The 25,718-nt window shown below is 41.8% G+C and overlaps 1 protein-coding gene across 6 annotated transcripts in view; it reads left to right on the forward strand.

Moving 5' to 3' along the window:
* The first annotated feature begins 1,989 nt into the window (after window positions 1-1,989).
* Window positions 1,990-25,718, forward strand: part of LOC105355587 (gastrula zinc finger protein XlCGF8.2DB) — a 31,022-nt gene continuing 7,293 nt past the window's right edge. The window contains exons 1-4 of one of the 6 annotated variants that reach the window (XM_023964627.1): window positions 1,990-2,320; window positions 4,784-4,847; window positions 11,754-11,798; window positions 11,868-12,016. Coding sequence is in view for 1 of the 6 variants with exons in the window: in XM_011483294.2 (XP_011481596.1) it covers window positions 11,845-12,016 (172 nt within the window). In the remaining 5 variants the exon portion in view is untranslated. Of the gene's footprint in view, window positions 2,321-4,783; window positions 4,848-11,011; window positions 12,017-25,718 lie in introns of those variants that run through there. The other 5 variants (XM_023964625.1, XM_023964635.1, XM_023964619.1 and 2 more) reach the window with 5 other exon arrangements.

The following is a 25,718-nucleotide window of genomic DNA, read 5'->3' on the forward strand; positions in this document are numbered from 1 at the left end:
GAATACTTGTGCATCAAAAATCTGCATCTGTGTGTAAAAATCTTCTGCTGTGAACTGACAAATTTCCATTTGCATGTGTTCATTTAGAGTTACAACTTCAAAAATCTGTGATTAAAACTGCTCAAATGTGCTTCTGCGTGTGCTCCATTCTGCTGACGCAAATCACAAGTGCGCTACAACTGCGCTCTTAATTCTGACACATTCCTCATTCATTTGGTTTGTTTTAAAAGCGCTTTATAAATAAAGTAGACTTGACTTGACTTGAATCATTACAGGCTTTAGGACGATAGTCAGCCAATCAGAGCAACAGAAGCTCCAACAGATGAAGATAACAGGAAGCTACTCCTCTGAACAGGACTTAAGCTGCTGCTGCTCTTTCTGCTGCTATGCTGAATCTTGGTCTGACAGCTGTGGATGCAGAGACACTCTACCTCTATGCTCTCTCTTCACAGGTGGGAGGGATGTGGATTGCACTTCTGATGCTCATCCTGGTGGAGCGCGGAGTAGAAGCAGCAGCTGGTCTGCATGGATATTCTGAGTGGACTCTGTTTCTTGAAGGTGGACAGCAGAGAGTTGGAGGAATCAGAGGAAGTGGAGATGAGTGTCAGATCTGCAATTTGAAATGATCTAAGATCAGGGGGTTATTCCAGGAAGCAGGTTATGCTAGCTCCCACGGTAAGTTTGAGGCTAAGGAAGTTGATAACCTCAGCTTTCGGTTCCAGAAATGGAGGTATGTTTCAGGGTATGTCAAGTTGCCATGGCAACTCATGCTCTGAACATAACCTGGTCTGGAGCAGGTTTAGTTGAAGGTTAGTTTGTTTTCAGAGAGGTGAAGGAGCATGGCGTGTCCATTCGAATATAATTTAGTGGATGAAGAAGCTCAGATAGTACTTTTTATGGATGTTGGAAAAATTAACTTTTTTACATTGTTAATCTAACTGTTTATTATTGCCTGTACAAAGAGCATTGCATTTTGTTCTTTTTAGAGTTATAAAAATGAGAATATCTGCCGGCTCAAACTTAAACATATGAGAGTTCAAGAATTATAATTCATCAAGATGACAAAAATATTAATTGAATTGGAGTAATATGACATAAATAAATATGTAAATTTGAGTTGTATGAACAATTATTGAGTTTTATAGATGTAAGAAATTAGGTTGAATAAATTTAATTCAATTACTTGTTACCAGTAGAAGTATTTCATTTAAGGTGGCAAAATTGGATAAGTTATATACAGTGATCCCTTGATTATCGCGGGGGTTACGTTCCAAATAGAACCCGTGATAAGCAAAACCCGTGAAGTAGAAACCTTTATTTTTTTACAATTATTATACAATGAAATTCACTATTATACATTGAAAAGAAAGAACAAACCATTTAACAGGCTAAATCAATTGTTTTTTTAACAAATAAAAGTACTTTAGAAACGTTTTTCAACAAATAACTTCTGTAGTGTGCTGTCAAATAATAATTTCAATCATCGATAAGAACAGAAGGCTTTAAATTGCGGAGATTAGCCCCGCCCACCGCGACCCGAGTGGATTAAACGGAGGAAAATTTAAAATGATTATGAAAAAAATAAAAAAGTACAGTGGGACAGATAGTGACTCCGGTCTTCTTTTTCACTGCTCTTCATACTGAGCCGCTGCATCCTCTGCAGCGTTTTTTCCTTCTGAAGCCCGCGGTGCAGCTGCAGGTGTGTTTGTTCGGGAGAGGAACATAGTGATATAGGCAGTTGTTGTCGCTCTTTTTTCTTCTTTGCTAAAGATCCTTATACACCGACATGCCACCATCGATTATGTTGGAGAACTGTAATGAACGGCTCATCAAAGGGTCCCATTCTTGAGCTACTCGCTGAGTGACTTTTTAGCCAATCAGAATGCAGAACACAATGCACAATCCAAATCCGTGAAGTAGCGAAACCGTGAAAAGTAAACCGTGATATAGCAAGGGATCACTGTATTGTAGCGGACTGAGTTGGACTGGGTGGCTGTTGGTCGTTCCTAAGTTCCAGAGTTACTTGAACGCATTATGCAGAGAGGGGTTGGCTCTCAGTTAGTCAATCTCTCAAGAACTCTCTTCCACAACCGCTGAACGTCTAACTGAGGTAACTAACTGAGGTTAGTGCACAATGTTTCCCGCGGATACGTTCTGCAAGCGTGAGGAGGTGAGAGGAGCTCACGGAATGGAGGACAGCGACAAGGAAAAAGAACATAAAGAGCGGGTGAAGCAGATCGTTGCTAGCTTGGCTGCCGATGCTGGATTGGGTCGCTGTAAAAAGCCTGCGCTTCAAGATTCACGTCCGAGGGCAGGAACGGTAAGAGCTTCACTATTCTCTTCCCCCATCAATGAAAACGCCCAGATATGACGGCATGGTGGATTGAGAAGCTTTTCAAGCACAGTTTGAACTGTCAGCTCGTGCTGCATGCTAGTCAAATGAGGAGAAAGCCCTGCAGTTAGCGATGTGCCTCACTGGCGATGCCCTGTCCTGCTTACTGCTGCTGACACCGGAGGACAGGTGTGACTATAATGCTTTGGTGGGCACATTGAAGAGGAGATTTGGCCAATGCTCCACAGCCAGCCTCCTTCGCTCAGAGTTGTGCAGCCGACACCGCCGCTCAGGGGAGCAATTAAGAGATCTGGCTGTTGACATTGAAAGATTAGTCCACTAGATTTATACTCACATGCCCCCAGCCATTCAGGAAGAACCAGAATGACACCAGTGGTGTCGGTCAGCTCCTCTGCATGGGCAGAGGAGTTAGTGAGAGCCATGATACTGAGGAATGAACAGGTGTCCAAGGCCCGCCCACAAAGAGACTGGAGCTGAACCAGAGCATGCTGGGGTTGTGGGAAACCTGGCCACTTGATTCGTGACTGTCCTCACAACCAGGGAAACGGGAACGGGACCGCATAAGTGGGACAATGCGGCACCCCAAAAAACCGTCCCGATTGGACACACAGAAATGGACTGCTGACCGGGGCAAAGAAGACCAACCTGAGAGACTTGTGACCCGGTCGAACCTGGGTTGGTGACTGTTGGTTCACAACTATAAGTGTTGATGGAGTGTCATGCTCAGCTCTAGTGGACACAGGCTCATCTGCAACATTGTTTACCCCTGCAGTGGTGAGGAATAAGACAGCCATCCTTCCTACCGCTGTCATGCTTCAGACTGTTACTGTGTTACTGGAGAACGGACTTCCATGCAGGGGGAGGCTGTATTGACTCTGGAGGTGGGAAACCAGAGAGTGGATTGGCCTGTGTGGGTTGCTGACTTGGAAGAATGCATACTAGGCCTTGATTTTTTGCGGGCCCAGGGCTGTGTTATTGATACCAAGAGAGGAACCCTTACATTGTCTGATGGATATGTTATCCAGATGACCCATATTTCCTCTAGATCGGGTCCCATGTGCTTCACACTCTGTCCATGACTGAAGAAGACCAAGTCTGATTCAAATGAAAGGAAGAGCTCTGTCCCTAATGTATATCCAGATGAGCCAAATGAACCATCTATAAATAGCACACCTGCAGACACAGAAAAGATTGCGGCGGTGAGGGACGTATGGAAGAGGAACTGCGAGGGTCTGTCACCTGACGAGCAAGAGCTGCTGTGGAGTTTTCTGCTTGAGTTTAAAGACCATTTTTCTGTGTCTGAAGATGATATGGGTCAGACTGACCTCATCAAGCATGACATTGACACAGCTGGCGCCCAGCCCATTAGAACCAGACCCCGAAGGCTTCCTTTGGCTAGACGGTCTGCGGCGGAAAAAGCCCTGGAGGAGATGCAATTGGATTGAGCCATCCACAAGTCCATGGGCTTCAGCAGTCGTCATGGTGCCAAAGAAAAACAAAAATGAATGGCGTTTTTGTGTGGACTTTAGAGCCCTTAACAAAGTAACCAGGAAAGACCCCAACCCTCTCCCACGCATCAATGAGACTCTGGATGCAGTAGCGGCATCATCCTGGTTCTCCTCTCTGGATCTGCGCAGTGGGTACTGGCAGGTACCCCTGGCTCCCGAAAAAAACCCAAAACTGCCTTTGTTATTGGTGGGGGCCTCTGGCACTTCAAGGTTCTCCCTTTTGGCCTCTGTAACGCCCTGGGGGCACTTACCATATCAATGGCGAGCAATTCACATCACCCAGTGAGGGTCCTTAGGCAAGCCCCTTAACGCTACTGCCTCCCGAGCACAGTTAGGCTGCAGCTCACCGCTCTCCCAGGGGATGGGTCAAATGCGGAGAAGAATTTCCCCATTGTGGGATAAATAAAGTACCAATTATTTATTTATTAAGCAGTTCGAGACTGGCCTACACCCACATCTGCATTTGACTTGAAGAGTTTCCTGGGTCTGGCCTCTTACTATAGGAAGTTTGTCAAAGGTTTTTCATGCATAGCTGCACCTTTGTTTTGTCTGTTACAGAAGGGGGCAAACTCCACTTTGTCCTGCCTTCTACTTTTCTCCCTGTTCAGGAAGTTAATTAGTCCCTCCATCTTCTGGTCCTGACATTTGAGCTCCACCAGCTCATCTTTGAGAGGGCCTCTTTTAAATTCACCTTCAGACTGCTTCCTTCTTGTCTTTGTAATAACATCCTCCAAGTCCTTCTACTGCATTTGGATTTCATGTTTAGCTTCTAGAAGCACCATGTCAGCTGTTTCCAAAACCCCTTCCTTCTCCAGCTCCCTTCTGCCAGGTCGTCTATGTGTGTCAGCTCCTCACATAACTCCAGGTTCTTTAAGGAAAAATTGTCTATTTCTGCTAAAAGATCCTTCTTTTTCTCCTGCAGGCCCTCCATTTTTTTCTTCCAAACATCTGTTGGTCTCCTGTTGGTACTCAATCTGAAGGTTAAGGTGGGCAATCAGCTTTTCAATGCTGATGTGTTCATAGCTTCGAGTGAAATTATGTCACATGGTTGTAGTGTAAGCTTTGAGAATTATCAATTCAATTCAGTTTTATTTTTATAGCCCAATATTACTGCAATGGTGGTCTTCGTGGGCTTCGAGCTTTAAATTGCACCAGTTGTATATAGTTCTTTATTCGGTAAATCTTTATAATAAGAGTCCTTAATAAACTATTTGTAAGAAATTAACAAGCATGAGTAATGTGGTGTTAAGCTGCTTATAAACAGCTTATTTAAACTTGTAAGTCAGTTCTAAGACATTATTCAAATGCTAATTAATGTATTTATTAGTAGCTTAATGAAACATAGTGGTTAATGTCTTATAAATAGTTTATTAAGGACTCTTATTATAAAGCGTTACCACATAATGTGGACATGCAGGATAAGTGTCGCCTCATAACGGGCAACAAAAAGTTTAGTTTGCCGGTAGCGCAATGCTGACACAGCATGTGGAACCCTGAGGGTCAGTGGGTGGAACACGACTATTGTTGCACTTATTTCTACTACCATTAGTGCTGCAATTAATGCTCTAATGCAGTGTGGTAATGCACATGCCACTAATTTTGTGGAGATATAAGCTACAGGCCTCATTTTTGCTTAATGTTGTTGGTCTGAGGTCTTAAAATGACCTTTGCAGTTTACCATTTGTACAAAAGGTTTACTATAACCAGGTAGCGCTAAGGCTATTGTGGACACAAGAGCCTGTTTTATGTCACAATAGACCTTGTCTGCTTCAGGTTTCCAGTTTACAGGGGAAGTCATTTTCAAATTTTCATGCTCGCTGTCATTACTTGAGAATAAATAGTAGGGCTTTCTGGATAACCTTGCGGTTGTCTGGATTAAGTGTATCTTTGTTCGCCATACGTGAAGGCAAACCAGTACTGGCTGTCCTTTAGGACAGAAACAAAATAATGTATTACTGATGTCTACCAATGTGAAGAGGGCTGTATCCTATCATAACGAGTTCAATAATGTGTATGGGTAAGCAAATAGGGTGCTCTTTGAATAACTGCATAGTTTATGTCAACAACAGAAAGTTAGGTAGCATCCTGCATTAACCTTTAACATCTAAGATAGCACAAGGGTTAACCCTTGTACTATCTTAAATGACCCACCCTTACATTGACGTGTTCTCCCTACCATGACAAAGGTGGATAAAGGTGGAAAGATTTCATGTAATCCATGGAAACCAGTGAGGTTCACAAATCATTGAAGAGAAAAAGGTTCAGTGCGCTTTCTAGTGGGTCTAGATGACCCAACTCCCAATATTAAAGTTAAAAAACACAAGCTAACTCTGATGAATCAACATAAAAATCTGAAAGGTTCGGCTGCTTATCTGAACGACCATATGACCAGAAGGAATGCTGAAATCGCCAAACATGCCAGGCTTCTCAGGATACGTAAGCAGATTGAGAACACTTGGGTTAAAGGCTGCAGGATTTATGTAACTTGGTGGTGGAATGAGGAAGTACAGGAATGCGTCCAGAGGAAGAGGTTGGCTAAAAGGAAGTGGGATGTAGAAAGGACTGAGGAAGGTAGACAGGAGTACAAGGAAGCGCAGCGTAGAGTGAAGAGAGAGGTGGCAAAGGCCAAACAGAAAGCTTACGATGAGCTATATGACAGGTTAGACACAAAGGAAGGAGAGAAGGACTTGTACAGGCTAGCCAGACAGAGAGACAGAGATGGGAAGGACGTGCAACAGATAAGGGTGATTAAGGACAGAGACGGAAAGGTGCTAACAACCCAGGAGAGTGTACAGAAAAGATGGAAGGAGTATTTTGAGGAGCTGATGAACGAGGAAAATGACAGGGAAAGAAGGGAGGAAGATGTGGTTGTTGTGGAGCAGGAAGTAGCAGAGATTGGAAAGGATGAGGTTAGGAAGGCTCTGAAAAGGATGAAGAGCGGAAAGGCCGTTGGTCCTGATGACGTACCTGTGGAGGTATGGAAGTGCTTAGGAGAGACAGCAGTGGAATTTCTAACGAGTTTTTTCAATAGGATTCTAGAGAGTGAGAAGATGCCTGAGGAATGGAGGAGAAGCGTTCTGGTTCCGATCTTTAAGAACAAGGGTGACACGCAGAACTGCAGCAACTATAGAGGAATAAAGTTGATGAGCCACACAATGAAGCTGTGGGAAAGAGTAGTGGAAGCCAGGCTTAGGAAAGAGGTGGAGATTTGTGAGCAGCAGTATGGTTTCATGCCCCGTAAGAGCACCACTGATGCCATTTTTGCTTTGAGAATGTTGATGGAAAAGTACAGAGAAGGTCAGAAGGAGCTGCATTGTGTGTTCGTAGATTTAGAGAAGGCGTATGACAGGGTGCCGAGGGAGGAGCTGTGGTACTGTATGAGGTCGTCTGGAGTGGCAGAAAAGTATGTCAGAGTAGTTCAGGACATGTATGAGAGAAGTATGACGGTGGTGAGATGTGCTGTAGGTCAGACAGAGGAGTTCAAGGTGGAAGTGGGACTACACCAAGGATCAGCTTTGAGTCCTTTTTTGTTTGCTATGCTGATGGACAGGCTGACAGACGAGGTAAGACAGGAATCTCCCTGGACAATGATGTTTGCGGATGACATCGTAATTTGCAGTGAGAGTAGAGAGCAGGTGGAGGAACAGCTAGAGAGGTGGAGGTTTGCTCTGGAAAGAAGAGGCATGAAGGTCAGTCGTAGTAAGACAGAATACATGTGTCTGAACGAGAGGGATCAAGGTAGAAGCGTTAGGTTACAGGGGGCTGAGGTGAAGAAGGTGCAGGAGTTTAAGTACTTGGGGTCAACAGTTCAGTGTGATGGGGAGTGTGGAAAAGAGGTGAAGAGGCGAGTGCAGGCAGGTTGGAGCGGGTGGAGGAAAGTGTCAGGAGTGTTGTGTGACAGAAGAGTGTCAGCAAGACTCAAAGGAAAGGTGTACAAGACAGTGGTGAGACCAGCTCTGCTCTATGGGTTAGAGACGGTAGCAGTGAGACAGAGACAAGAGGCTGAGATGGAGGTAGCGGAGATGAAGATGTTGAGGTTCTCCTTAGGAGTGACCAGGTTAGACAGGATAAGGAACGAGTACATCAGAGGGACGGCTCATGTTGCCTGTGTTAGCGACAAAGTCAGAGAAGCCAGACTGAGATGGTTTGGACATGTTCAGAGGAGGGATAGTGGATATATTGGTAGAAGGATGTTGGAGATGGAGCTGCCTGGCAGGAGGGCAAGAGGACGGCCAAAGAGGAGATACATGGATGTCTTGACAGAGGACATGAAGTTGGCTAATGTTAGGGTAGAAGATGTTCATGATAGAGTGAGGTGGAAAAGGATGATTCGCTGTGGCGACCCCTGATGGGAAAAGCCGAAAGAGAAAGAAGAAGATCAAGGTAAGCTTCGGCTAGCTTAGCCATAGCCGCATCACCGGTTATAACTCTTTTACGTCAACTGTAAATCCTGTGTTATTTGTAATATAAGGTATAACACATCGTACTGAATATGTTGTGTGTATGTTTAAGTGAAATGGCATAAGATTAACATAACAACCAAAAATTTAGTGAAGCTGTAAATAAGAAATGTTATCGACATTCAAGTTGCCCGTTTGTGTGTACATTATTTTTGCTGCGGTTGCGGCACTTTCTTCACTTACTGTTAGTATTATTTTTCTGAAAGTAGGGTGACCAGATGTCCTCTTTTCCTGGACATGTCCTCTTTTTTGATACTTATATAATAAAATAACATTGAACATAGATGAAATGTGATCATATTTTCTTTTTATCTATGCAGCTCTGCACACCAATTACTCTAAATGAAATATCTCAAAAACTCACTTCACTCCTCTTTTTTACAAACTCAAATCTGGTCACCCTACTGAAAGTCATAGTTTAATGTTACATTGATGTAGCAACATAAGTATGTCTTAATTTTAACCTATTAATTTATTGTGTCTAGATATTACTGGATGCAGAAAGTGCCAACCTGAAAGCTTTCTCCTGCAGTTGTGCGGCTGATAAAGGATTCTGCAATCACATACTTGCCATCCTGTTCCAGACCGCACATTATTCACAGCTGGGTCTGCAGGCTGCTCCACCCCCCCTGGCCTGCACGAGTGGCTTGCAAAGATGGCACAGACCAAGAACACAGGTGGGTTTGTGATAAAATTGTCATTATGATTTAAGAACGGATGTGTATCCATAATAGTTGTAAATTATTATAAAAAACACCCCAGTAGTGACTACAGACTAATTGCTTTTTGCCTTTTACTTATAAGGTAATCCATCCTGAACCGGTTAGTGAGCTGGTGGTGCAAAAACCCAAAACAGTTGGCAGGGACGGTCAGAGGTCCACACTGTACAAGGCATACAGGTGATTCATTTAACTTTTTGTTAATTTGTGACAGTAAGTTTTTTTTAATCTTATGACTAACCAAATTATGGTTAAAGCAGATTTAATGAATTAAATTTAAATGTAGTTATGCACTTATGTCTAACTTTTTTGTGTGACCAATAATCTTGTGTTTCTCTTGTGTAGGACCACAGCCAGATCCATATATGATGGCATCTGGAAGCAAATTATGCCAGGTGCAGCCCCAACCTCTCATGGTTGTGTTGGATGGGGTTTCTGAGATGGAATGAAAGAGAAATTGGATATATATTATTATGGCAAATGCATGAATGCATACCTTAAATTACACTTATCTTGTCTTTAACAATCAGTTCAGCCTTCTGTCTTACTGTTGATGATCTGTAATGTTATTTTTTATTGTAAATCTTTGATGGTATTTGTGTTGTGATTAATCAGTTGTTGTTACGCATACCAAAAAATTAAATGAGGCACAATTTTGACCAAAATTGTTTTATTTGTTCATCAAATTTTTTTGTTAAGTCAAAGTCACATTTCAACAGAAAAATATTAAGAATATAACAATTATATTTAATTAGATTTTAAGAATATGTGGAAACACTAATTTTTTCCATACTATTTGCACATTATACATTATTTACATACCAAACATTAATTCACTCCTTGATAATTTGCCAAAACACGGCAGTTTAGCCAGATTAGATTCACACTGCCCATCAGTGTGAGCGGCACGGGAGAGTCCCAGATGTGAAAGGACTTTATCCTACTGATCACACTTTCCACCATAATTCTGAGGCAGGTAATGGCTTGGGTTTGTTCCGTTTCCTCCTTGCTGAATTGAGCTGAAAGCTTAAAAGGTGGAATGATGAGCTTAGATCCAATGTCAGTAAGGAGGTCTTGAACGAGGAACTCTTTGTCTGCCATGACATCGTCTCCTGGCTCCAGCAAGGGAACTTGGCTTCCAAGTCATGGATGTAATCCAAAGCCTCTTCCAGAGTACCTGTAAAGATAAAGAAATTAAAAATCAGTCTTAACATTTTTTTGCTACCTTTCAACACAACACAGTAATCATGTTTCGAAAAGTATGTTAAGTATTTAATTACAAATACATTTCATTTATTTTTGTTAAGGAAAATACAAAATGACAAAATACTCAATATTAATTAAATACATGTAATTAAAATAGGTGAGAGCATGAACAGCTTTTATTATAAACATTAATATGTTCAAGTAGAAATGCATTTATCCAATAACGGTACACATAGTTGACTAACTATAACTAAACACATTATGAACAACCTTACCTGAGGTGGGTGTGTCACATAGTCGTGATCCATCTTTACTGCCTTAGCTTAGCCACCATGTCGCCATCTTCACAGCTTAGCTGCATAGCCTGACGTTTGAGGTTCTGTCATATACTGACTACCTTCTCAAAGGATCAGTAAAGTTGTTCCAAGAGAAAATACTCGGGACGACACCACTCTTCAGGCGACGAACGACGCAGCCGCACCACAATCCGGAGCAAGTGCCGGCAGCAGACGGTGCTACCTGTGTTTACATTAAAACTATGCCCTTCCTCTCTTCGGATCGCCTGTATCCATTTGGGTTTCAGGTTTGGATCCACAGGAAAATAATGAAATGAAAGGCCGGGCTGTTTTTGGTTGGAAGACGAACAGCCTGGAACACAACAGAGACTGCAACTCTTCGACTCTGCCATTCTTCATAAGTGCCGCTATGCTAACAGGAAGTTGTTTTACACGTCATTGCCGTATTTCCGGTCGAAAAATGCGGAAGTGTGAAAAAGGTCTATTGAGAATGTCTTTATGTACTTGCCGTGCACGCGCGTTAACCCAGGATTACCAAGTCGAGCGTTATTACGCTAACTCATATTCGGTCTGTTGGAACCGACATGCCTAGAGTAAACAAGTTCATGCGGATGTCAGCCATAGTTCAGGGTTAAAGTCAGGGTAGTTTAAACCTGGAATACCCCCCAGGACAGTCGAAAACCAAGAAGAAAAAACAACCTTCAGTCTCTATTCAGTCTCAAAATGAAAACAATGCTTTTTTTTTATCTCTCCAGGGGGGAATTCCAGGAAGAATGTTTAAACTACACTGACTTTCATCTTTCTTGAATACCCCCCAGTACATTTAAGTTGAAGCATTTAAATCATATCTATAATTTATGCAAAACAGCAAGTTTTTGTTTTTCATAAGTTGTATTTAATATTAATACTTCCTGGGTAAGCGAGTTATACTTTTGTAGATCCATTTAAAAAAAGATTCAGCTTCACTTTATTTGTGATTTTAAAGTTGTTGGTTTTTAGGTCATGTGACCCGGAAGTAAACAGTACGAGGCGTTAGCCGTCTTAGCATGTTTTCAGAGGACAATGGTGTTTTGTTTGGACGTTTGTGAGTTACTTTGTACAGAAAGAACGATACACGGTTTGTGTCTTAACTCTCAGCATTTTCTAAAGTGTCGTAAATTAGCGAATAATTTTTAAATGTAAGGACAACCTGTTTGTGATTGTGAGACCAGCAGATGTTTGGAGCTACGGTGACGAGGACGGCGGTGTTATCGTAGGTTAGTAGTGGGAGTTCGAGCTGAAGATCGGAGCAGCTGCGTAACGATGTCTTCACTTCTGTCTCTGAGAGAGTTTATCAGCGAGCGACTAGCTGCTGCTGCTGAAGAAATCTTCAGACACTGTGAAGGAACCATCGTCCAGTACGAGCAGGAGCTCTGTCGCCAGCGCAGACTGCTGGATATCACCAGGAATCCACGGCTTCAGCTCCACGCAATAGGTATGTTCACTTCAACAAAGGAGATGCAGCCTTCATATTCTAGAACATTCTGATACAAATGAAAGTGGACCGACGACTGATTATGTTGGTGTATTCCGGTCCGCCATCTTACCGCGGTCAAGTGAACCGACATCTGTGGAAGTGCGGTCTCCAGTGTTGCCAGATAGAGTCACAGTTTTCCAGCCCAAAAGTCATCTGAAAACCGCCAGACCCCGCCAGACCAAAAAATAAGATCAAGTCAAATGAATTACACATTCACAAATCACAGATGTAGAAAGGGGATATTACTCGACTGGCTTTTTCACAGCTACCTGTCCAGTTTAAAAGCACAATCATATCTATCTATGATTGGGAGTAACAACAATATACAGCTTTTGTAGATTTTTTTCCCCTACTGGACTGATTAAGTACCCGATGCGGTGATTTTGCAAAATAAAACATTTCTCAAAATCAAAGATAGTTCAGACTATTAATAAAAGGAGTATTGAATAGACGGTATTGAATATTTCTTCAGCGGACCGGCCTTCTTCCATTTATTTTCTTAACTCGCTATAGCCTATGTATAACCTCTTCCATCCCTGTGCTGTCCTTGCGCCAAAGCACCCCGACTACTACCGTGTCAACCTGCTGCTATGATGACCGTATTTAGCGCTCTCTGTGTTGGACACACTGGAGGAGCGCGGGGGAAAACAACTCTGAGCTGCAGAGGATATGAACAGGTAGAGAGGAAAAGCAGGTAGAGGGGCGGGGGAGGGGCTTTGGCTTCAAACTGTCAGAGAGATGGAAACACGGCGTCAGATTCAGACGCAGCTTTCCCTGCGGGAGTTGAAGCAGAGACTTTCTGGGACGATCTCATGAACTCAAACATGGAAACATGATTATCAAGTAGAACTCGCCAAAATATTAAACCTGATCTCTCCACATTCTCCGTGTCTACCATGCATTGATACACACAGACATGCAGCGATCAGACAATAACGTTAGCTCGTAGCTCCGCCCACACGCGACCGCGGTGTCAGCTTTAAACAACGCAACTTCTAAGAGGAGGGGCGGGGCGGCAAACCCCCAACAACAGGTTAAATGACAGAACCCATAAAGCGTCTCTGCCTGGTGCGTTCACGGAGCTTCAGAACATAAGACTTCAACAGCCACCCAGCCTAACGTAGTCCGCTATTATATATTCATGAGTGGGAAAACCCGCCGAACAGACCCTAAAACCGCCCAAATTATGCAAACCCGCCCAAAGCCATTTTTACCCGCAAATTTAGAACCAAAACCGCCCAATTGGGCGGAAAACCGCCCAATCTGGCAACACTGGCGGTCTCGCTAGCCGTCACTGACTTTTTTGCATGCGCGTTTACATGATAGTTTACGGTACACACGCCCAGCGAGCTCAACTACCCCTGGCTGAAGCCTGCAGAATTGCACGACATAGTGGAATGCTGAAACGCTGAGGAATGTGAACACTCTGTGGAATGTAAACCCCGCTCATGCAGAGCCCGTCTTCTTCTTTGGTTTTACAAGTGTCCATGTGCAATATTGCTACCTACCGGTTTTTAAGGAGTTTTTCCTTACCGTGAAGGGGTGGGGGGATCTAAGTGCAGGAATATCAGTTTAGTTTAGTCTGTTTTTTTTAAAGTTTAGTATTATCCTAAGTCATTTTTTGTATTCATGATCCCTTTTTCATTGGATGTTTACCTTACAATTACCGTTATGAAGCCCATTGAGACGTCTGTAGTTCGAATTTGCGCTAAATAAAAAAATAAAAAATGTAATTGAATTAGAGAATTTATACAGTGATTGCTGTCTTCTTATGCCTTTTACAAGTTTCCATGTGCATGTATTAGGGAGTTAATACATTTTGTCTGGCCTCACGGACTCAAAAAAATAACTCATTGGATGAACTCTATTTAATTGTGGGCAGGATTTCCATCCAATAAATATGAGTAACCCCACCTCAAAGAAAATTCTTCCATGTAGCGAAATATACGGTAATTGAGTTAGTCGAACTCAATTTTATCAAGAAAGGCAAGTTAAAAAAATATGAATCAACAGTCTGAAGCCAGCCTTGAACTCAGAACCTCTGCATGTTAAACCCGCTAACTAATCCACTGAGCCAAAAGCGTTGTGCTTTTGTAAAGCTGCCGGTATAAACAAATAGATTCGTTATTTACATAAATGAGGCTCGTTGTGAATTGTCTTATTCGGAGAAGCTGAGTTGAAACGATTTCATGCCACAGTTCGTTTTTTACGTGGAAAAAACGAACAAAATTTTTCACTTTTGAAAAGTCGAAGGATTTGAAGGACCAAAAGTCATACCAGGCATTAGACGAAGGAGTTGAACATTTTAATAGTTGAATGGTTAAAATAGGTGAAAAATTGTAGCCGTAAGACGGCAAAAAGAATAAATAAAGAGAAACAGGAAAACAGCATTCAACAGCATGCCCCTTACTTGAACTCAATTATTTTGGATTACAGTAAACCCTTGTTTTTCGCGGGGGTTACGTTCCAAAAAGACCCCGTGATAGGCAAAATCCGTGAAGTAGAAACCTTTATTTTTTTAAACTATTATTATACAATTAAATACTCTATTATACATTGAAAAGAAAGAACAAACCAATTTACAGGCTCAAGCATTTGTTTCACAAATAAAAGTACTTTAGAAACCTTTTTTTCAACAAATAACTTTGTACTGTACTGTCAAATAATAATTTTAATGAATGTGAACAGAAGGCTTCAAATCGCGGAGATTAGCCCCGCCCACCCCGACCCGAGTATTGGATTAAACGGGAGAAAATTTAAAATGATTATGAAAAAAATACAAAATACAGTGGGACAAGTAGTGACTCAGGTGTATTTCACTGCTCTACAGACTGAGCCGCTGCATCCTGACTCCGCTCAGCAGTGTTTTCTTCTTTTGAAGCCCGCGGTGCAGCTGTGTTTGTTCGGGAGAAGAGCATAGTGATAGGCAGTCGTTGTCGCTCTTTTTTCTGCTTTGCAAAAAGATCCTTATACACCGACATGCCACCATCAAGAGAATTTGCACGTAGTAATGAAAATTTGGCAAGCTGATTTACGTACGTGCACATATTAAACTGCAACGTTATTGACGCACAGGTAGAGAAGAAGCGGAGTGACTTTTTAGCCAATCAGAATGCAGAACAGAATGCACGATGCAAATCCGTGAAGTAGCAAAACCGTAAAAAGCAAACCGCGTTATAGCAAGGGATCACTGTACTGGAGTTATAGGGGAAACTATTAATACATTTTGTTTTAGGTCAATTAAATGTAGATACATTCTTTTAAAATAAATATTTTTAAATAAAACAAACAGAAATTTATTGTGTTACATGAAAGAGGGGCTTGAATCATTATTTTGAGTGAAAAAAACATTGTACCATTCAAATTTTCCTCCCCTCTGTTCTCTTTTTTCCTCATACAATTACCAATGACACAAAATGTGCTCCACTGATTATTCCCCTTTCCTGCAATCAGAACTGCACTGACGAAGGTGAATCAAATGCACGAGCTCAACGTGGGCGGGGTTAACATTCCACAGCAGATGAGCTCAATGTGGGCGGGGTTAACATTCCACAGCGTGTTCACATTCCTCAGCATTCCAGCATTCCTCTATGTTGAGCAATTCTGCAGGCTGCAGCTAGGGCTTACTCAGCGAGCTGGAAAGACGGTATAAAGCGCTGATATCACCCATGTCACTGTCTGTTACCCATTATCAAATAACATGTACTGTACTCTGAAATAAATGAGAGTTATTGCAAGCCCTATATTGTTATTTGATGTACAAATGTGTTCATTTGGATTGCATGTTTGTTCATTCCATAATAACTACCAGAAATAACGTGTTTTGTCTGAAATATAATCAATCATACAGATTCTGAAAGTGAGATTTTACACTGAAAGAGTGTTTTGTGGGTAGTTGAGCATGACATGGAATGGAATCAAACAGAAATGAAGAAACTCCACGCAAAAAGCACATCTGGTCCTGTCAACTCTTTCTAAAGTTGCTTCATTTAAGGTGACGCAAAAATTACACTGGATTATTTTTGGCAATGAGGTTCACTAACATCACAGCAAGTTTGCTGAAAGATGACAGGAGAATATTAGAGATATTGACATTATAGTCTAATTCATCCTTCCTCATACATAGTCATAGTATAACATTTGAACCATCCAAAATATCGCTTTTTTTAAAGGTGACAAAAAAATTTCACTGGATTATGGTTGATAATGTTGTTCACTAACATCACAGCAAGTTTGATGAAAATTGACTGTAGAAAAGTAAAGATATTGACATAACAGACCAATTCAGGCTTCCTTATACGTAGTCATAGTATAACATTTGAACCATCCAAAATACCACTTTTTCCAAAGGTGACAAAAAAATTTCACTGGATTATGGTTTTAATTTCTGCGTCACCTTAAATGAAGCAACTTCAGAAAGAATTGACAGGACCAGATGTGCCTTTTGCGTGGAGTTTCTTCATTTCTGTTTGATTCCATTCCGTGTCATGCTCAACAACCCACAAAACATTCTTTCAGTCATAAATCTCACTTTCAGAATCTGTCTGATTATATTTCAGACAAAACACGGCATGTCTGTTCATTATGGAATGAACAGAATACATTCCAAATGAATACATTTGTACATCAAATAACAATATAGGGCTTGCAATAACTCTCATTTATTTCAGAGTACAGTACATGTTATTTGATAATGGGTAACAGACAGTGACATGGGTGATATTAGCGCTTTATACCGTCTTTCCAGCTCGCTGGGCGTGTGTACCGTAAACTATGATGTAAACATGCATGCAAAAAGTCAGTGACGGCTAGCGAGACCGCACTTCCACAGATGTCGGCTCACTTGACCGCTGTGCCATCTTGGTATGTGACTACAAATTAAACATTCATTGGATTGCCCTGATCCTTACTTTACTGGAAAGGGGTTAAATAAACTTTTGCAATGGTATAAAGATCATTCAGATGGATCGAAATGAGAAAGTTATGGCATTTTGAGTGATCACGTGTAGGGCATAGTTTTATTCCAGAATATAAAGCAACAACAACATTTTTGTGACCTGAATCAAAGATGAGTGTTCTTAGTGTCTTAACTTTCTTATTACTGTAATTTCCGGACTACAAGCCGCTACTTTTTTCCAGCGCTCACAGCCATGCGGCTTATTCAGTGACGCGGCTGATTTATAGATTTAATTGGCGGCCGCCATGACCTTACTTTCGGACTGAGAGTATGAGTTGAATACGCTATCCAACTCCACGCAACAAGCCACTTATTTTTCAACACACCTCTTAGCAGCCAAACAGCATGGACCTGACTTCAGGTCTTGGACACTTCAGTCATGGTTCAACAAAAAGAAACACACATGCCCGGCCGCATCCCAGAATCCTTTGGTGCCATTAGACTCAACGTGCATGTGATCGCCACTACACTATGATGCAGCTTTCAAGTTAAAAACAATCGTTAAAAGCAGCGTGAAAAAAATCCACCATCACAAACGGGTTTGGAAAAGCCGCTCTGCTGCGCGACGGAGAGAACAGCGCATGCTCAGGAGTGAATTTAAATCAGAGTCATAGTGACACTAGCTCATCTATTAGCAGCTCCTTAATATACGAGATGATCTTTTAACGTACGTTTATTATTGTTTTGTTATGGTTATTATGAAGCGCCTGTTCGCTCATCATTTTATTTTTAATCTGTGTGGTCAGTGCTTTTTTGTGGCAGAACGAAGTATGGTTAGGGGAAGGCTAACATGCACTAACAACATTTAGCCTGGATGAACATGATTCGATGCGGGAAAAGCTGCAATCTGCAGCTTAGCTGAACGTAAAAATGTAGGAATAACATCAGCCTTTATTTTGTCGGGACACGACTGGAAACACAAATAGACGTGATCGTTTTTAACGGTTTCTAAGGACTGAGCGGAATTTTGCATTGAAAACCTCACAGCCTCTGTGTGAGCTGGAGACATGTTCTCCTGCTGCTTGTTCACATTGAGCTGCAGGACCGATGTCAGTCTGATGGCTCCCACACGTAACAACGTATCCGCCCCTCATCCACAAAGCGTACAGTATTAAGTCCGATTGCTCTGCACAGACACGATTTGCTCGGTCCACCGTCGCAATGGGGACGAAGCGCTCCTCCCTGGAGCTGCCCTGGCCAGGGGTGTCGGAGAAGATAGGAAGGGGAGACAAAGAGCCCGCTTGGCGAGCGCGGAGCGCAGAGGCGTCCGCGGAGCTACAGTGTTTGTTGTGGAAGGAAACTTCTGACACACGCTGAGGCGCGCGCTTATCAGTCGCCGCTGCTTTATTTTACCGGGGTTTTTTTTTTTTTTTTTTTTTAACCAGCCCCGTTACCACCATAATGCTGCCGCGACACAAGCGGAAGGAGAGCTGTTCTTCCGTTCGCCCCTCCATGCACTGTTGCTCCTTGCTCATAAACACGTACAACACTGTGGCGAGCCGGGTTAGACCCGCCTTTAGCCCCATAAGACTCATGGGAAATGGGGAATCGCGGATGTAAATTTCCTCATCATTACTGAGGGATGTAATGTTGATTATATGGTCACTGTTTGTAATTATACATGTGATACTTAGATTGTCAATAATTAAAACAAAAAAAAACCAAAATAAAATAAACCACTATTTTATTCAAACACTCGAGCATGATTCAAGCAGGTTTAGCTCGTGCTGGTTTGCGGCGCCTTCCGTCCGTGAAACCAGGGTTCGACTCCGGGCTGCTCCCTGTTCCCTTCTCTACCCCTGTGCCGGTTCCAAGCCCGGTTTGAGAAGGTTGCGTCAGGAAGGGCATCCGGCGTAAAACATTGCCAAGTTTACCATGCGACTTGTTCGCTGTGGCGACCCCTGATGGGAGAAGCCGAAAGAGGAAGAAGACTCGAGCATGATTCAAGGCTGATTCCTCCCACCGTATGCTAATGCCTTGTGCACAAATCTGGGAGTCAGGACGTGCTTTGTCAGGCTGACAACGTTGCCTAGGGCATGCGGCTTGTACTCTGACGCGGCTTTTGTATGTACAAAAGAAGTTAAACACGTGAAAATGAGTGGGTGGGGCTTGTAATCGGGTGCGCTCTATAACCCGGAAATTACGGTACTTATTACCCGTCCAATCTAAAAAAATGCAAAGCCAGTCAAAAGAACTAAAACAATCAAAGTTGATATGAAATAAATTTTTATTTGAATGTCAAATATGAATTAATTAGGAATATAATCAATCATATGGTATAGTTCAATTTAAAGCTACACAGATGCTTTTAGGCTATGGAAGTGTTTCTGTAGCACAGGGGTGTCAAACTCATTTTTACTGAGGGCCACATAAGCATTATGCTGTCCTCTATGGAAGCGATTCTGTAGCATAAATAAAAAGCAAAGTTAAAACCAGAAATGCTTTTTCATTTTCAAAATGAAGATGCATTTTTTGATTCAAAAATAAAATAAAAAAGCAATGCACCAAAATGTTTTTTCATTTCCTTCCTCAACACAGCTTTCTTAGTCACTTAATTAAAATTAAAATTAAAATTAAAATGGTATTTGACATTTCATTTTCAAGACGTTCTCTGGTAAATGTGTAGCATAATTCATTCAGAAATGTCTAATTTGACATTTAAAAGGGATTAATAGAAATGCTTTTTAATTTTCAAAATGAAGCTGCATTTTTGGCTCAAAATTAAACTGAAAATGCAATACTTCAAAATGTTTTTTCATTTCCTTCCTCAACACAGCTTTTTCTGTCACTTAATTAAAAGGATAATGAAAATGGTATTTGACATTGCATTTTAAAAAAGGTCCCTGGTAAATGTTTGACATAATTCATTTAGAAATGTCTAATTTGACAATTAAAATGGATTAATAGAAATGCTTTTTAATTTTCAAAATTTAATTGCATCAAATGACTCAAAATTAAAATGAAAAAGCAATATTTCAAAATGCTTTTCATTTTATACTTAAAACCACTTATTGTGTGTCATAATTAAAACGAAAATGCAAAGAGGGGATTGCATTGCCGTCCCTTGATGATTTCAAAACTTTCTTGGGATTTCCCCAACACGTGTGTTTTGGTTTCGTAACTATATTTTGAAATAATTTTTTCCCGGCCCCATGTGCGGTTTTCAGCCCATTCATTTTTTTACAGGTTCGCTTGCCATGATGTCATTGTCTTTTTCAATTTATTCTAGGTGTGTGCACATTTTGGGGACTTTTCGAGTATGTGGTGGGGGTCAAATTTTCGCTGACAGGCCCAAAATCTTTCCAACTGCAAAAACAATATTGTCCTTGCACTAAGTGACTGCTGCTGCAGGCCATAATAAGGTATGAGGAATTTCAGTGCGCCACATTTGCGAGCTCGCCACGTGGACGCCGTTAAAATATATAACTTGTAATTGCAAAATCTTTTCCAGAGTAGCTTGCCGTTGATGCCTGAAAGGTTACGAGACGATAGATGAAAATTCCAACGACGAGTTTTCGTTTGTTTTTGGTGCTTAAGGTGCTTATTTTTTATTCGAGATGGCGGCCTTCTCCCTAGGTCAAAGGTTGACAAAACTCCAGAGGTAGGTTGTAGACTTGGGCTAGTGGCACGTTTCTCAAATTTATTGAAAATTGCTAGAAAAAACGATATTTTTTCTATGATGTAGAAAAACGCGAAAATGACCAAATACCAGATTTTGGAACAAAATGGCCACCAAACCGTAGGTCAGGGGTTTCAAACATATGGCCCGTGGGCCGTATCCGGCCCGGCAGGTGGTTAAGTCCGGCCCGCACATGAAGAGTAAACATCATAAGGATGGTTAAAAAAGAAAGCAAGTTTCTAGTCCATTCCTGTGGCAAGTTATGATTTTTTAAAGAAATAACTGAAATGTGCAATTCCGCCACTAGGGGGAGCAAAGGAATTGCAAAACAAGTGTAACAGCATAACTGCACGTGCCAAAAGCAAAACATAACACCTTTGCTCTGCGTAGGATGCACTTTGGTTCCCTATGAACCGTACCGCTGTTATCTTGCTGTAAGGATGATCAGTAGTGTCACCCTAATGAACAAAATGTTGTCAAAAAGTAAAGTGGAGTGAAGAGCTTTCCAGGAAAAATGGAAATAGTTTTTTCACAAAGCTGAATGCAAAACCCCCATGTTGGTATGTCATCAACAGGTCACAGTGTTCAAAGAATACAACATTCACACCACCATTTGCAGTGCACAAAAGAGATGATCTACCAACTATTAGCTGGACTGAAAAAACAACCGTTTGCATTCACTGCAACGTTGACATCAGTGATGGAGCAGTGACAGCTACCTTATTATAAACACGTTGGTGCAAACATCCAAACCCTTTTCAGAGGTGAACTTGTGCCCCCAGGGCTCCAGACTGCCACCAAATGGTCGCATTTTGCGACCAAAATTTGAGAGTGTGGGACTGAATTTTACATCCAGTCGCACATGTGCTACCAGTAAATTTGCCTCCCCCACCCTTCATATTTTTTATACATTAAACATGGAAGGGGCACTTCAATGATCGATGAAATAATCAATGAGACACGAGCGCACACGCACGCAGGCAGACACACACACTCGCGCACATACTCGTGAAACGCTAGCACACACTTGCGTGATGCCTTTCTGTGAGGCGGCCAATGCGTGTGAGAAGAATAGGGAAAGTCACTGTAAGTGGCTAAAATGCGTGGAGGGGCCTAGAGACAATTGAGAGCGCATAAACGTCTGTGGGAATGAAACGGAGACAAATATCATCACAACCTGATATGTGCGTCTGAGCTATGAGCAAGCGAACTATTGATGCGTTCTTCCGACCTGCGGCTAGTGTACCAGTGCCAGAGTGTACTCCAGGGGTCTCAAACTCGTGCCCCGCGGGCTATTTGCGACCCCCAAGATGATATTTTGCAGCCCCCGCCTTAAAATGAAAGTTTAATGTTAATGCGACTCGCCAGTTTGTATGAAAGACACTTTTTCATTGTCGTGCCCGGAGCTGACCAACCAATCACAGTGGGGTAAATGACTCTTTGGGGGGCGTTACAATGGTCGGGCTTGAAAGCAGGACACCTGACAGCCCCTCCCTCCCCAGGCCACATTAAGGAGGATAACTCCTTAGATACATTCCTTTAGAACGTATCTATTCGCTCATAATTTTCTACATATATGCAGTCCGTGCTGAACTTTTCTCTGGGCCCCACAGACCCGGAAGAAGGTTTAGGGTTTTGGTTACGGTTACAGCGGCGCATCAAACAGTTTATGCACGGCTGTTACGGCAGCACACCGCTCCCGTGGGAGTCGGGTCAGCTGAGGAGAATAAATGTCCCCCACCTACATGCGTGACAGCTAACGTGGCATGAACATTAAACACGTGCGAGCAACAACAAGATTAACCTTAGACACATTTAAAACACGTGGGGAAAATGCAATGATAGACATGTTTAAGATGAACCGGCGGCTCGCCTGGATCGTTGGGGAGACGGGGGGAGGGGGGGGTGAGATGAAGGCAAATCTGCAGCGAGACTGAAAGAGAACAGGTAGTTGGAGTTGTCCTTAACATTCTATTTACTTTTAATATGCCTCTTCCCCTTAGTGTGATCTGTGTTATTACATATTTTATAGTTATTTGAATGCTTTGTAATATATGTAGCCTTTTTTTTAATCAATTGGTATTTTAAATTATTTTAATTAATCACTCAACTACAAAAACCATCAGGACACATGGTTTTTGTAGTCTGTAGGGCAGCTTTCAGTCAGTTCAGTACTAAATTTCCAGCTGTGTTCGGGTATGTTTGCCCCTTGCTCCCACCCCTTTCTTGTGATATTTTTGTGATGATTGACAGGTGATGTTGGAGCTAAAATATATGTCACACACCAGGTGATCTGCGCAGCGTTACATCCACCTGGGTGATCTCAAACACGCTTATTGTGCATCTTGGCTGCATTTATTTGGTGTCACCAAGATTGATTTCTATCCGTTTTGTTTACCATTTACCATCATGACAGGGATGGTGCTGTTGTTTACCTTGTTGTTGCATTTTCAAAAGTGCAGAATAAAATGTGACGCTGAATTAGAAACAGCACATTGTAATTTCTGCATTAATTATCAAAGTATTTATTAGTAATACAGTGGAAATTAGTAGATTTGGTTTGCATGTTGATTTACGGTATGCGCCCCCAAATTTTCTGGTTGTGCCCCTAAAATTTTCAGTTGGGGGCCACTGTGCTCCTAGTGAAAAAATTTAGTCTGGAGCCCTGGCCCCAAAAAGCAGTCATCCTTTGCCAACATGAGTGTCAAGGATCACGATATCAGATCCAACATCTCTGAGGAGACTTGGACACCAAATGAAGGAATCCAGTCATTTATTGCATTTTTGATTTCTATTAATGAAAACACCGTCATCACAGATATATACAGCCGTGCATATTTATTAGAGGTGTTAAAGAAACGTCACAGCGGAGTTTCGCTGTTGTTGATGGACACAACAACAACAGCTGATGGCATAGTCAGCTCTCTAGTTATTGTGCTGGACAATGTTGGAGTGAACTGGTCACACGATGTCAGTCTGGTCACTGATAGCGCCCCATTAAAGGTAAGAATGTAGGCAGGTGTTGCCACAAAATTCAGGCGGAAACCAGGAAAAGACTCTTGGACATTTCATTGTGTTTTACACACTTGAATGACAGGAAATATGTTGCTGCACAGGATTTGAATCCCGATATTGACGGTCGGGTGAAGTTTGAGGAGAGAAATAAACAACAAATAAAAGGGGAGCCAACATAAGAATTACTCATACCTGATCTTAGAACGTAAAGCTCACGTCCGCAAAACGCTGTGCAGAACTATAATTTAAACCGCCGAACAACCCGTATGAGACACTAACTTAACATCCAATCCAATGCTTCCAATGGCGTATTATGACATGCTTAAGTAACAGCCATTATTCAAACTTCCATTAAACTAAGAACAAGCTTGATGGCCGTAAACATCTTCCATTTGGCAACCATACATACACGAGCTTAAGTAACATCCATTATTTCGAAGCTCCCAACGACAGTACAAAGGAACAAGCTTAATAGCCATAATTTTCTCCATTTGGCATACAAATTATAAGCGCTCAAGGAACATCCATTTAATTGAGGTTCCATCCAAATATTAAGAACGAGTTCAACGCCCATAATTACTATGCTTCATTGGCATACAACAAATAAATGAGCTTAAGAACCAAATTCGAGCTCCAGCGCATACTATGATACATCTTAGAACATCCTAAATTTTGAGGCTTCCACCTGGCAATAATTTTCTTTTAACATCTATAATCGAAGAATTTACATTCATACTTCTGTTGACATTGATTGATTAATTCAGTCAGAAGTGTCATTGGAATGCAGAGGAGGTCCACCGCCCCTTCACTTTCAGTGCAGCAATAGGTACGTCGAGCAGTCATCGTTGCAGCACCAGATCAAGGAATGCAGGGTTGACTTGATTTTCTGGAAACGGAGAAGCTGATCGGGGCGAAGGGGTTCTCAGGCTCAGGATGCGATGCATAGATAAAAACAAAGCAGTATTAGTCTTGACAAGAATATATAAATATGCTTGAGAAAAATGAAATAACAGTGCTTTTAAAGAACAAATCTGAGAAAGTGAAATTTTAGTAGATAGTTAAGGTAAAGACCCATTGTGGATTTATCGCACCATAGAAACCGACATAATTACTAATTCCAACAGTGAAATGATAGTGAAATATATAACCTGCACGAAATCTTTTTTATCAACATTTTATATACTCCAATGATAAGAAAAGTAACCTTTGACAGTGGCCAAGGACATTTGTAGGTGAGGAAGGTCAACATCCCACGTAGCAAAGGATTACAGCTCGGCTGGATTTGATGCTTTGTATTTGAGTACAGACTACTGAAATTTTAATTAGCCAAGGGCGTCTGGATACTGCAAAAGAGAACTTGAGAGCCATGAGGGATCATAGTTTTTGATAGTATTTTTGCTAGACTGAACCTTAAGCATTTAGAGGCAGAGTATAACAAGCCTCTAAATGGGGATGCATCTAGCAGAGTGTCATCTGCTTAAGCAAGGCAGATAGAAGACTGACTTGTGGACACAAGATTTAACTCTTGAACTAAGGTTGAGAGCGCAAGTGATATATTTCCTACGGTCAGGGTAGAAATTGCTCAAGGTGCTATTTAAATATTAACCAAGTCAACCGATGACACAATACTATCATTCACTATTGAAACAGCCTTAATATAATCTCCAAGGATGAAATCTCTCATAACCGGACGACCCCTTAAAAACCATCAGAGCTGTGGATTCTGGCGGCCGGACAAACCACTCTTCTTAAATTTTTTTCCCCCAAACCAGAAGGCGCAGCCTCAGAAGAACAAGTGGAGGGAGCCTGAAGACACGACAGTCATCATAACAAAACCACTCCAAGCATAGAGAGGGAAAGATCAAACGCAAAACACGAAAATCCAAAACAGGAACACGGGGCCCAGGATCGAACTACCCAGAACAAGAACACAAGATGAACGGATGACCATAGGACCAAAGCCACAGCAAATGTCAGGCCGCCCAATCATTGACAAATCATATACAACCAAAAATTGAATAAACGACACGCTGCAAAAAAGCTAGAGATGACATAATGGGGAGAGACAA

Source organism: Oryzias latipes, chromosome 2, assembly GCF_002234675.1.
Source record: "Oryzias latipes chromosome 2, ASM223467v1".
Lineage (NCBI taxonomy): Eukaryota > Metazoa > Chordata > Actinopteri > Beloniformes > Adrianichthyidae > Oryzias > Oryzias latipes.